Here is a 14,143-nt window from a genome sequence, read left to right on the forward strand (position 1 = left end):
TTGAAGCTCTGTGAAAATAATGAATGTACTGTAGCCAGTGAAAGACCATGCTTCAGTCTTCCCACTGTTTAAGGCCAAATGTTTACTTAAGACCCAAACCAAGGAAAGTTTTGAAACAATATTTATATTAGCACTGTTAAATACACAACTTGAAAACGTACACCACTTATGTTTATATTTTATTAATTCAGACAGCTGTTGAGCAATTGAGCATCTGGGTCCCTCCTTAGATTCAGTGCCAAAATCTTATAGCTGTTAATTCCCCATTAATGCCACCACAGCAGTGATGCTTTTGCATTGATGCTGTATTGGTTGATTAATTGGAAATGTGTGAACACCACCAAACCAAATCACTGAACTGCAACAAATATGAATAATTATGAATGTATTAAATGAAAACAGATGACACATCTACTACTCATAAGTCGTAAAACTGGTTTACCACTGTGGCTTACCACAATGTCAGCCAATTAAATCAAGTATATGCACATTGTATGCGTAAGGAGGTAGACAGGAGATAACATTCCTGTTCTTTTAAATACATGAATCCAGGTGTAGCAAAGAGATGAGAGACACACTGTACAGGAGAAAGGCTAAAGAAAACAGGTCTTCTCCCTGCCACTCTCAGGGGATTGGTCTGCAATAAAAAAAGACCGTAAATAAAGCATCCTCTCTTTAATGTGATCTGACATCTTATAAGATTCAGCATCTATCATTAGAAAGAATGCACTACAGCAACAACAAAGAAAATAATGACCACAGGGTTATCAAATATGATTTATTTTTTTAAGAAAATCATTCTTACAAAATTTGAATTTTTCTATTTTCTTCCTTTATCCCTATAAAATAATTTCTTTAATTACAAGGGCTATGGGGTGGGCAGAGGGTAGCAGAAATAAAATTAAATCTGCAAAGTCTCTGTAAATAGTCCAACCATTATGACAGTGAATGCATCCCAAACAGCACTGGCCACTAGAACCTTTGTGGGCCTGACCATTTGATCTGTGGGTATGATCTTCTGTGATGCAGTGGTCAGCTCTTGTTGCTCCTACGTGGAATGCAGGTATGCCCATTCGAAGAACCTTGTATTTCCAGTGTTGGACACGGTAAACCAAATAACCCCCGTGTGATTTCCGGTCGCCGATGAAAAAGTGAAACAACTGAACTCAGTTGACTTTGGGGAGGAGGGAGTGCCGAGTGTCCTGTGAAGGCAGAGATCTGAAGTGTCTTTCACCGAAGGCACATTTCAAACAGAGAGGATGGAGAAAAACAACAAAAGAAAGTACAGCTCAAAACAAAACAATTCAATCACCAAAGACGATCCTTCTCAGATTCCTTTTTTTGTCCAGATATGAAACAGCAGTGCATGAAAACCTACAAATGTGCTTCCTGCAATTTGCAGCATACAATACATCTGAACCATGACTTATCATGATGGTTACATGGCATAGTCAAATGTACATATTGGTCTTTTTGATAATTACAGAATTGTGTGCTTTTAACGACATTGCAGCAGCAGGTTTTTTAAAACCCTTTCGTTGATTTAAAAACTGCCACTATCCTGCAGTTGAGCCCGTAGAAAAAGCCATCTGTTCTCATCACATTAGTGTTTAAAGTGTTTAACAATCTGATTGGATTTTGAAGCCGCAGCAAAACAATGGAATATACAGTAAACAAATAAATAAAATTCTCACAAAGTAAAAACTGTGAAGAGCGCTTTCAACTCGTATCTAACACAATGGCTTCTGAAACTGTAATGTGCTTTATCATCACTTTCCAAGCAAATTCAGTACGTTTTGCTACTTTGTGGGACAACCATCTAAGCAAGGAAAATATTGCAAAATATTGTAATGCTCTGAAGCACGCTGCCATTAATTTACTGGGCCAGTATACAAGCTTATGGAGGGCACATGAAACCAGGTTTAGCAGTGAAATGATTGAATGCATAAATATCAGTGTGACAGGGACATGCCAGGGCAGAGACACACTGAAATACATCAGAGAGAAAGGGATAGAACTATAAACAGGTGATTCTTTAAGGTTTTTCATTTGGCATTCCTCAGTATTGCCCTCAAATAAAATTGTTTCCAAACATGAATAAACATTTAGAAATGAAAATGAGCACAACAGAGATGCAGGTAAGTAGAGTGCTCTGACGTGTCTGCAGGAGGAAAACCAGTTCCTGGTAACAGTAGAGTGGAATTGTCACCATGCCAACAGAAATAAATAAAGCAAAGTAAAATTAAGGGAATATCAGAATTGATGAATAAGCATAAAAAATCAATTCATCATACGAAAACAGATACCCATCTAGGTAGGTAGTTCACCTATCCGTCTATGTCAAGGGAATTCATTTCTAGAACAGATCTGCTGATCCACCAAAATACATAAATACTCCTGTCAACGTATTGGGACACTCAAAATGTACATTAAAAAGGAGATGAAAAGATACCTTGTTTCGATTGACTATTTCCTCAGTTATGAAAATACCGCACTCATTTTAAGAATAACACTGAATACATATTTGAGCTTTGATTTTGTTTTTGTTCCTCTGAAAATAAATATGCACATCAATATAAATTTATAACAAAACATTAATAAACAGGCTGCTTATGTGACCTTTTGATATAAGACAATCCAATATGCATACAATATACACATCTAATTTTGCACATCTACCGTATATGAAATTCATATTAAAAAAGATGTGATATTTCTCAGAAAATAAGGTGATTAAAGGGGTACTGACCTTAAATATTAATCAGATGTGAGCAATTGGTTCAAAACAGCTGATGTAGTTAAGGAAATAGATTTTCTGTTGACTGGTTCATTCATTCAACCTTGCTATTCCCTACTTCAGTATTAAAGTATTACACCATGATCACACACAGAACTTAGGTTCTACTACACTGCAGTAAAATAACAATGGAAGACAACCTACATGAGCTTTCTCACGTGATAAACGAATCATAAGAAAGTTAAAGTAATTCCAATTTGAAACATGTAAGGGATGTGTTCATCAAAAAAAAAAAATCTTTCTTTGTTTATTGATGACATTCCTCTTTAATAACTTAATTATGAATTTTGAATTTTTGCGACAGGCAAACAACATTTGTTTGAGTAAAGAAGGTGGGTAAACTGGGCATTAATTTGTAATGTGAATTCGGAATAACAAGTAATTTAATTGGCAATTTAATGTTGGTTGCATATTTCATAAACCTATAAATCTACAATAACAATACAACAAACTACATATGGCAGTTGCTCACTGCTGCTTGAAGTTAAGGCCAGACGCCTTTACAAAAAAAAGGCCACTTTGCATGGCACACCTTCAAGTCCTCAGGCATTCAAGTACCTGTTAAAGCCAAGACTATAAAAGCCCCTGCTCTTACAATATTTCTTTGAAATTTCTTACAGACTAAAAACGGAGCGGTCTGAGCAACAGTGCCTTGAAATGTAGTTGTACAAAATAAGGAAAAATAAGACAAACTATGAGTATTGAAACAGCCACATAATCACCAAAGTTGCAATACCATCAAAAGGTTCATGTGCGGGATGTAGCAATGGGCCTGGGTAAATGTTTAGGACCTGCTTATGGTATATAACATTCAGATGGGTGGTTAAGAGAAACATGTATGACATGCCCTATAAATGGGGTTTTTCTGGCATTTACATTTCAGAAGCACATGTTTAGTGGAAGGAGATCTCAACCTTTGTTTCAACGTTCCATCATTAGCTGCATACAATCATAATTGTTTTTTTTTTCTTTAAAAAAATACTCACCTCTCAATGTGTGCGGTTGAGTTGAGTGTGGCCACTGGGGAAAAAAACAAACATTACATAAAGTAAAAACAAAATAAAAAAAATAGAAAACCAAAATTCCAAGTTGAGGCAATAAGGTTGCCAAAAGATTCCCTTTTTGCCTTCAGCTAAGTGACCCCAGTTAGAAGACTTCTAGAGACAATACACTGAACAATTAACATGTAATTTCACTTAAATGTCTGTGGGCTTTCACATTTAAAAATTTGGGATTTGGGGAAAAACTCAAAGGCAAGCAAAGGTTCGATCGATTTTTACTTTTGCATCTCCTCCACAGACAGAAAGGTGTTCACCATAAGGGAAATTCTTAAGAGGAATTGTGGTGGGACTGGGCATTTCATGGCTCATTTAATGCTTAAGCCAAAGTTAAAGTCTCCATAACATTCAAAAGGCTTTATAAGCAATCAGTTTGAGACCAGCCAAGCAAAAACCAAAAGGCTTTTTTGGGAGTGTGATCGTGATGGGAATACAATGTAAATTCACCACAATAACAACCCAAAATTCTCTAATTAAATTCAGTTTAATTTGAAAATAAATTTTTATACTTCAAACTAACATGTGTAACATGGGCCTGGTTTCAGATCTATAGTGGAAAAAAAGGGGTAGAATGAGTTTGCCTGGTTTCAGCTCAACAGTAGAAAAAGAGATACGTAAATGGCACTAGGCATGAGAATCCAAGAAAAACAGAAGTATCAAAGTAACAGAGCATTGATCTCTCTGAAATAACTCTGCATAGTTAAAAGAATGGGGTGCGTATTTTTGGACAGGGAGAACACTGATTCAAGACCCAAGTGTGAACACTTCTTTTCTTTAACCGTGATCCGTCTGTACTGAGAAGATTCAGGCATCCATCTGTTTCATTTATGATTTGTGAGAGCAAAAAGGCTACCAGAAGTCCTGTGATCAGTGATGCGTGTGTGTGTGCGCATGTTCTTGCGTCAGCTCCACTGACAAAGCCGTCGTCGTAGTAATTGCCTGTCATCGCTGGCAATGCATCGCAAGGGAGTGGGAGACAGAGCCGTAGGGCCCTCTGTTCATGTGGCAGCCTGACACGTCCCCTCCCCCCAAAATCCCCGTATCTGTCCGCCCTCTTTCTGCACCCCTCCCTCTCCCCTTTGGGAGGGTGGGGCCTGGGCTCATTAAAGTCTCTCAATGTCCCTGTACTTCTTGCGCAGGATGGAGACCTGGTCCTTGAACAGAACCGGATCCAGTCGCATCTGGGAGTGGACCAGGGGCATGGAGCCAAACCAGCTGGCAAATTTGTTCATGCAGGTCTGTCGCTGGGCGAAGTGGTCCGGGTCCGCCCAGCGGGAGGAGCGAGAGGTCTGCAGAGATAAAGATAGATGGGGAAAAGTTAGTGTCAAAACTTCATTTGGACGTCCCTTGACACTCATCTGGCACCAGGGTCACTCCATAAACACGTCTCCATTTCAAAACACCCACACACCAGATGAATATGTTGGCAAAATGGGCTCTATTTTCTGGGCAGCGCATGCCGTGTCGCGAGCTGTCGCACTGGCTAAATGGTATTTTCGCCATGACGTCCCTGAGCCATTTGGTAATTTCGTGACTCGGCAAGCACCAAAGTGGGAGGGGGGCCTCTGCTGGAGGTGTGCCACTCAATGATGCATAGTGCAGTGCAATTTTGATACAGCTCAATGGGCAATTTTCGGGTCAGTCAAGTCTACCATTTGCGCCTTTTGTCACCCACCTGCACAGACCACGTTTAAGGTGTAAAGTGCAGGCCATCCTACAACGGATTGCAAATTTTGGGAAATTCCCATGAAATGCACGCATGCACAGCCTTAAAAGCCAATCAATGGTTTTCATGGCTCATCTTTTTTTATTATTTAAATTCCTGTATTTATTTTTAATTGTTTATGGCTGTTCTTATATTGCATTGTGGTCCAAGGTGTACTGTATTATGTTCTTTTTCTTATACCTGTCTGTATTGAAAATGATATCGACAGTACTGGCACAAGTTATGGATAGACTGCCTTTATAAACAGAGTTTGATGAGTAATGCAGTATTTTACAACAATCTCTTATTATGTTCTATGTAATAAATGTAATATCGAGTAGTCTAAAGTGCTCGCCGCTGGTCCTCAAAATACCAACATTCAACATGGGCGCACTAGCCATGCCCAGTACGCCCACATGCCGCGCCATTGACTGTACACATGCGCCGTGCAAATACCAACAATCACTAGCCATAGCCAGTGCACCCACATGCCGCGCCATTGACTGTACACGTGTGCAGTGAAACACCGATTGACGAAAAATAGAACCCAATGTGTTTAATCATTCATTCATCAAAGCTCCTTCTGAAACTTTTAAAAAAATTTCTTACTTTAACCTTCTGTAAAAAAACTCATTTTGTTCCAAATTTGTGAAATATGTTTCATTTTAATTCCTCACATGCAGGACACAGGACTGCTATTCAGGAGAGAAATGGAGAGTGCCTCTTCTATGAAGAGTCAAAAGTCAGGAAACAATAACACAGAGAGGCCACATCATCTGCTGAAGCTGTCGGAGGTCCAAAGGAATGAGGAAAAATATGGATGAGAAAAATGTGTCACAGTGTGTCTTTCCTGAGACCAAGGCAAGTGAAAAATTGGAAAACACAAAAACATGACCAGAAAGTCCACCCACAATGAATTCCTGCATAGATGGATAAAACAAAAAACACATGTACGCCATAGTTCTAGGTAAAATAAGACTGAAAGAATGATAAATTATTTTAACCAAAGTAAATTCTTCCATCAAAACACAAATAGAAGTTAAACAGAAGAGGCTATATGAAAAAATGGGAGAATGGCGATCCAATAAATTTGATTTTGAAATATTGCATTGAAACACTGGCCTTAATTATCATGCACATCGGCCTGAACAAGACACAAACTGAATAGTGTAGATCTGTCTAAAATGCAGAAGCTAGAGGTAATTGAATATTAAACCATTTTCTCATGAACCATATGTCCATATTTATTTTCCATACATCCCATGCACTTTCCATAACAATATAAAACATTGTCAAGGGAGGGCTGCCCTGTCAAAAACATGACCACTGAGAACCAGTTCATACCAACTGGTAGTGCTCTGTTGAAAGCTTTATAACTCTATATGTGAGCATCACAGATAATTGGAAAATGGTATCATTTACCATACTTACAAAATAGTTTATACCAACTAATATTAGTTTATATTCATAATTTAGGTAGAAATTAAGTGCCACAAATGCAATTATCTCGGCAAAAAATGAAAGAAGTTTCAAGAAGAAGTTCTTTAGTTTGAAATGAAATACTGAGAAATCTCATATATAAAACTGGTGAAACTATAAATGACCTGGATCATACACTCCTTGACAACGTGTGCAAAATCTGAGGATGATATGCAAAAGCAATGAAGATCTTTGTAGATTAAACTGTAAACTGTACTCTGGTGTCCCTTAGTGTCTCCAATTCTATTCATAGCAAGAGAAATCATCACGCTCACCTGTTTTAATTTGTCTGGTGTGTTGAAACCAGTGAAATATCAATTGAAAAGGAATTGGTTTGCACTTAAAAAATGGCTTCAAAGCTTCAAAAAAAATGTCATTATTTTATTTTTTTATTTTATTTGTTTTCTTCAATGCAGAATCGTGCAAAATTCTAAATGAGTCAAATGATAATGATTCGGAATTTTAGTACAAATCTCCATGCACATGTAAAACCCAGCTCATTTTAACATGTCCAAATTTAATGGCCATAGTTTCAGAAGGCAACAGGAAGAAAAAATTACACACCTGTCCCATCATGGTCTCCTTGTACTGTTTCTTCTGAGTGACTTTGATGGGAGGAAGTTTGGTGACTGCAGACACCAGGAAATTCATGAGGATGTCCTCACAGTTGGCCAGCTGGTCAACAAGACTTTTCAGGCTTGTCGGTAGGTAATTGGTATACAAGTAGTGGTAGTATCTGGAGATATGGAAAGTACAAGCAGTTAAGTTAAGAGTAAGTGCCTGCCTTCTATAAATAAAAAAAATATACAAGATTAATTTAGAAAATATCTTGGCAGAGCTCTCAGACCTGTGGTATATTGCAGCTCCAGTCAGCACCATGGAGTAGTCATTGGTCCACTTGGAGGTGTAGCCCCAACGCTCCTTGTTTCTGTCCCAGAAATGGCTACGAGCTGGATATCCCACAATCCTCTCAGGAAAGCTCTGCCACACAGTGAAGGCAAAATCCACCTATAGGCAGCAGAGACAAATCCCAATATTATTTAGTGTACATACACGCACGCATGCATGCACACATGCATAATCAGCTACATCTGCTGAGCTGTCAGTTTCTCAACAAGATTCAAAAAGTCCTCTGAACTGCATCAAAATGAGATAACAGCCATGTTGTGGTTCTGCTCCACTACCTCAGTGGTGGAAAGGACCGTGTCCTCGTCCAGGCTCAGCACTGCATCTGTGACGATTGTCTCATAGGGCTGGAATCGACTGCTCATCACCTGCAAAGAACACCACACATCATTTAAATAAATAGCTGCAATAATACAGATGGTTCTACTCAATCTAAGTGACATATACTTTTATTCTGAACTTCACATATACTAGGGAAATTGGAAGTGGAATACTAGAACCTCCCTTAACTGCCTATACATATGTACCCTTTATTCCTGTTTAGTACTTCTGATCTTCCATCCTGTACTTCCCCTGTTATTAGGCTGTTTCTTATACTAGACCTTTTTCCCCTTTAACTTTTTTCAAACAGCCTTGGATTACAGCTCTTCTTGGGAAAAAAAACACCCTGATCTTAATCCCTCAAACCTGTAAAATTACAGCCCTGTCTCTTTGCCTGCCATTCCATTCAAAATCCTTTAACAAGCTGTTTGTCAACAGCTCTTTTCACCTGATCCTCTTAAATTTATAGTGTTACCCTCACTGCTTGAAAAATGCCCCTCTATCTGTCATTTATTATATTCGTTCTACCCGAGGCAGTACTATTCAATGGGTCTTCATTATCATTTTACCTTTCCACTACTTTTGACCCTTCAGATCACTCGTTCACCCTCCTTTCATCAATGCATTTACAAAGATAGTACTAAGCTGAGCTGTGATACTAAAGTTCACATACTCGATGTATTGTTGAAAATACCCTTTGCTTGCATTGTATGACTCAACTAACATTAATACCACATATCAATCTCCAAGTTAAGTTATACTTATTGCTATATTTTATTGATTGAAAAAAAAAAATTCATGATTATTAGCTCATAGGCTGCAATTACAATACACAGTGGTCATATACTGTTGTTTTGCTCCCATTGGAGATATCAAACCCTTTGCGACAAACACACCGATGCACTTCTGGAATTGCTCCCTGGTACCTGTGCAAACTGAATATATTTCACCATGGCCTGGTTTGGTGCTTTTGTCATCTAAAATACTCATTTATATCAACATGCAGCCTCAGCTCTAGCCTTTATGTTGCCCAAGGTGAGATTGCGGACCAGAGGCAGCGAGGGTTGTGGCCACTGACTAGACGCAATGCCTGGATTTATTTATTTTTATTTATTCTCTCTTTGTTTGATGCATCCCTAGGTGGATGGCACTGTAGAAAACGATCCTTGTTGCCTGTGCCGCAAACTTACCCTGCCACTCTTCCCTGCATGAGTTGATACAGTAGATTGATGTCAAAAGTATGCCAACAAGGCTTGTGGGGAGTCCATTCATACCACATGCTACATACTGTTCCTGATATAAACTCAAGACCTCTTTAATTACATTGCTAACACCAGATGAAACAGCGTTCCTCAGTGTAGCTGGAACACACTCAGATCTTTCCTATCAAACTTAAGTAGGACACTGAGGAAGTCCTGTCTCACATTTCGGAAAGCAGAACTGAACACCTCCTCCCCCCAACACTCATCTCAAGAATTCTTTCGGGGAACTCAGACTCAGGTCATGAATTTTCATTGGTTTTATTTTTCTTAATCTTAAAGCCACCTGTAAAAAAGTAATTTTGGAGAAAGAGACATTTCTTTCTGCTGTGTTTTCAGAAGCGACTCCAAGCAATGCAAACTTTCCCTCCCTCCGTCTGTGTTGTGAATAGATGGCAGATTCTCCCGTTGCATAACGAATCATCTGTAATATAATACATGCCGTACAGTCTAGCCAGGGAGACATTACACCACACCGTGATTCAGAGAGTGAGTGAAAAAGCAGACCACTCTCCATGTGCTCTCATATATGTGCTGGGGTTGTGTCAGGGAAGTTCTTGACCTTTTCTTCCTTCATTTTCAAAAACAAGAATTGCTTTCAGAATCAAGTGGCAACTCACACACTTAACACAAATAGATATTTAAAATCTAACCCGTGGAAACTCTGAGAGGCCCAAATTACAAACACCTCCTAGTTACAGATTTATACAAGACAAGCAAGCAGTGCTGCACCTTAATATACAGGATTGGCACAGCATACTCTCTATTTATGTGTCTCTATTATGTGTACTGTTTGTGAGTTGTGTGTATTGTGATACCTGCATATGTGGACATATCTGTGTGCATGCATACATGGCAACTTAATTTTAACGAATTGTGATATTAGAAATTAAATTCGAAATCTTTTTAAAAATCAAATCTCAAATCAATTTTTATTCTAAATAAATGTTACGAAAAATATTTGTAATAAAATGTTTAAATACCCTGCATGCAATAATACAGCATGCTTCTAAAAATAATATTGGGCTCAAACATAAAATATGCATAGAATGTGCACACTATTCTTATAACTATTTATATTCATAATAAATTCACACTCAAATTTAGCATAATAAATAAGTCAATAACAACCATTTTAGTTTGAAATTTGAGTTACTTTGCTCCGTGAATTTATGTTTCAAAAGATCAGTCCCCAGTACGCGTTTTGGAAATAAATCTCGAGTAATTTGCCAATATACCAGCATAAAATAAATACGAGGTCATAATACAATCAGTTTTATGTTTCAGTTGAGTGAAACATGCATTTAGCTTTTGACAGCTACAGTGTTGTTTGATTAATAGCAGATTTGTCACTGAGCTCTTTCATAAGCTGTGGGAACAATGTGAAAAACATTGTGTAGTAGCGTGTCATTGCTGGGGCAACAGTAGGAAAGTCATTACAGGGTTACCAGTGGGCACGTCATTGCAGGGTCACGAGTGGGCACGTCATTGCAGGGTCAGGAGTGGGCACGTCATTGTAATTTCACAAGTGACCGTGTCATTACAGGGTTGCCAGTGGGCATGGCATAGGTGACGTGGCATTGCGGAGCTTACCTTGCTCTCCCCCTCAATGACAATCACGGGCACTGGGGTTGAGGGCCAGCGGTGTTTGGCAGGGAGTGGCTTATCACAGTTCCACAAGACAACGATCTAATAGAAATGCAGAGACATCAGTCAGGAGAGAGACAGAGAAAGACCAAGAGGGTGAGTGAATTGGTACTTGACTGATTTTATATGATATTAAAACTATTGTAATTTTAACAATGGGCACAAGACAAGTGCGTGGAACATAATGTGTGTGACATGCTAATTACTACCAAAACTCCCAGCCAAGCTCTTCAGCCAGCATTAAGAACTGTGAATTGAATCTGCCTGCCACAGGATGAATAAGCCTAAGAATCAGGGCTGTCTGCCCTTCAGCGAATGATTCACTGGGTGAACAGCCACTACAGCTGGAGAAGTTCTCATTTTACCCAAGACACATTACACATTATTAACAGAAAACCAAACCCACACACCTGGGCACAGTACTGGGACTTAGCCACAGCCACCAGTAGTTTGAGAATGGGTTGAGACTGGGAGACCAAGGGTGTCACTGCGTGGATGACCGCTGTGAACTTTGGATAGGGTTTGATACCTGGGGAGGGGAGGAAAGGAATTTTTTTTTAATCATTCTAAAATTAGCTCCATTATCATAATCTCATTAAAAACTTTTCATGCATTAAATTTTATTACATGACATGATTTTTGTGATTATCCAAGGCGACTTACACAGCCAACATTTAAAATGAATGAATACATTAAAACATTTGGAAGGTTTAAGGTAAGGATAAATTTAATAAAATACATAAATAAAAATAGTTATCATAAATTCCATTTACAGGCTAAAGCTAAAAAACAGTCATGTTAATCTACATTGAAAATGTATTTATTGCATCTCACACACTGCTGTTCACCCCAAACAAGAAAGTATGAGGAAGAGATGAAGTAGGGGGATGAGTCTGATTATAATCAGGGCAGCCCTGTGGTCTCCTAACACTCACCTAGCTGGGCGTAGAAGAAAGGGAAGTCACCCAGGTAAGCAGAGTATTGGGGAGGGGTAAAGAGACCTCCGGGCAGGCTGTTCCACATCAGACTGTTCCGGGATGCGTGCCGAAACAACCTGTCCTCGATGATCTGAGAGAGAGAGAGACAACCAGCGTGACCTATTGCACGACCTATCCCCTCTCACCCTGCTTTCACTCTCTCAACCACTTCCTTCTCACCGTCTCTATCGGACATAAGCACTGCACGTACACACTGAAACATCCAAATCCTGTCATCCACACACACAAGCTCACACTTATGTTTGTGTACACATATGCAATCACCCACACACAGGCAGGCGTGTATACGCACTTACGTGCGCACACAAATCCCAAGACAGGCCTGTCACCCATACACACAAAGTAAACAAAGAGGTCAGGGGTTAGCGCTTCTGTCATCCAAGTGATAATAAATGGAAGCAGACAGACATTGGGGCACAGGGATAGCAGCCTTCTCTGAGGGTTACTCACAAATACAGAGGGAAAGAAAGTCAGATTAATCTAGCAGGACCAGAGACTGCAGTCTCCACATGCATTTCCCCTGGCTTCAGCCAAACAGATTAAGTCAAGATTGTTTTTATGCTAATCAGAAATAAATGGCAATTTAAGAAATGTAGTTACAAGATGTTATCCCCGATCCTTCCTGCTCAAAGAATGGCCAGATTCAGGCCATTCAGGAAAAGGGGGAAGTAAAATTTCTCAAAAACAACTGCTGTGCAGTCCACACAAATAAAGACTGAACAAAACAAAAAATTATTTCAGATTGGAAAGACATCTGAAACTCATTTCTCTGTGGTACACCGTGCAAAAAAGGTAATAAAATGACAGAAAGGTTGAAAACAACAAACTGCACATTTTCTTCACTCACCTTGACTGAGTGAAAAAAAAAGATTAAATCAGCTATGAACTACACCTCAGTAACTTTCAAAATATGAAATGAAAAGTGTAACAGTGGGGGGCGCAAATAAAAAGACAGGCTTGGAGTATCCTCATGATAACAGGAACAAAGTTCAATATCTGATGCTTGATCTACCCACCAAGAAGAAATATCAGATCATTTCTACTGTTATTTGTTACTCCAAACAGACAGAATTCCAAATCCATTAACTAATGGATACAGAAGTTATGCATTGCAAGTCTTAAGGTCAGAATATGCATCAAAGAGTCTATAGTAAATTTCCAAGAAACAATACAGTGTACAAATACGTTATATTCGTAATATTACTCCAAAAAGTTCTCAGTAGAAAAGAGATATGGCTATGAGATGGAACTAACATTTCTCTACACCTGGGGATGAACATGTGTGAAATGACCACAACTTTATAAACATTCTCCCAAGTAAAACAGATTGTAGAGAAAATAATATTGCATGACTATTAGAAAAAAATAAAACAAAATAACATAAAAACCAAGTTACAACTGAAAACCTGAAACCACACCATTCCCAAATGTACTCTAAATGTGTGAAATAAGTGATTTTGTGATTTTCCTAAACAAATAGGTTCTGGGCTTGAAATAATGTTTTTCCAGCACCATTTTTATCTATTGGTTTAAATCACAGCCAGCATTTTTATATCGGTAATCTATTTGAATTGACATTTTAGTACACCTTCCACAGTTGGCGAGATTTCAGCAAAAACCACATTTGAAAGTTCAGCACATTTTACTTTCAGATTCCGTTACTATAAAATGTTAATGACTTTGGCTCTGCCTACCAGGCCATTAAGGGAACGGCACTTGATCAGAAGACAGAAACTAGCAGGCTTAATTAATGTTAAGTCATGCAATTTGACGCAGAAAAACATAAATCAACCAAAACAGCTACTACAATAAAATGTGCTGTTTAATCTGAAAAACATCACACTGTTTATAGCAATAAAGCCTTTCAGCCCATATTTTACAATTTGTTTGCAATTTGTTTGTTTCTTACAGCAGGAGGAGTTTATACTTTTTGCAAATGAAGAGCTGTTTAGTAAGTAAATGTTTTCAAAGCA

The 14,143-nt window shown here is 38.6% G+C and overlaps 1 protein-coding gene across 2 annotated transcripts in view; it reads right to left on the minus strand.

Annotated features, from left to right (window-relative positions):
• Window positions 1-764: 764 nt before the first annotated feature.
• The window catches only part of LOC135260459 (exostosin-1a), a 66,915-nt gene continuing 53,536 nt past the window's right edge, over window positions 765-14,143 (minus strand). For both annotated transcript variants that reach the window (XM_064345683.1, XM_064345690.1), the window contains 7 exons: window positions 12,108-12,240; window positions 11,583-11,701; window positions 11,119-11,214; window positions 8,224-8,313; window positions 7,887-8,047; window positions 7,604-7,775; window positions 765-5,144 (listed from right to left, as the gene is read on the minus strand). In XM_064345683.1, coding sequence (XP_064201753.1) covers window positions 4,959-5,144; window positions 7,604-7,775; window positions 7,887-8,047; window positions 8,224-8,313; window positions 11,119-11,214; window positions 11,583-11,701; window positions 12,108-12,240 — 957 coding nt within the window. In that variant the 3' untranslated portion in view covers window positions 765-4,958. The remainder of the gene's footprint in view (window positions 5,145-7,603; window positions 7,776-7,886; window positions 8,048-8,223; window positions 8,314-11,118; window positions 11,215-11,582; window positions 11,702-12,107; window positions 12,241-14,143) is intronic.

Source organism: Anguilla rostrata, chromosome 1, assembly GCF_018555375.3.
Source record: "Anguilla rostrata isolate EN2019 chromosome 1, ASM1855537v3, whole genome shotgun sequence".
Classification (NCBI taxonomy): domain Eukaryota; kingdom Metazoa; phylum Chordata; class Actinopteri; order Anguilliformes; family Anguillidae; genus Anguilla; species Anguilla rostrata.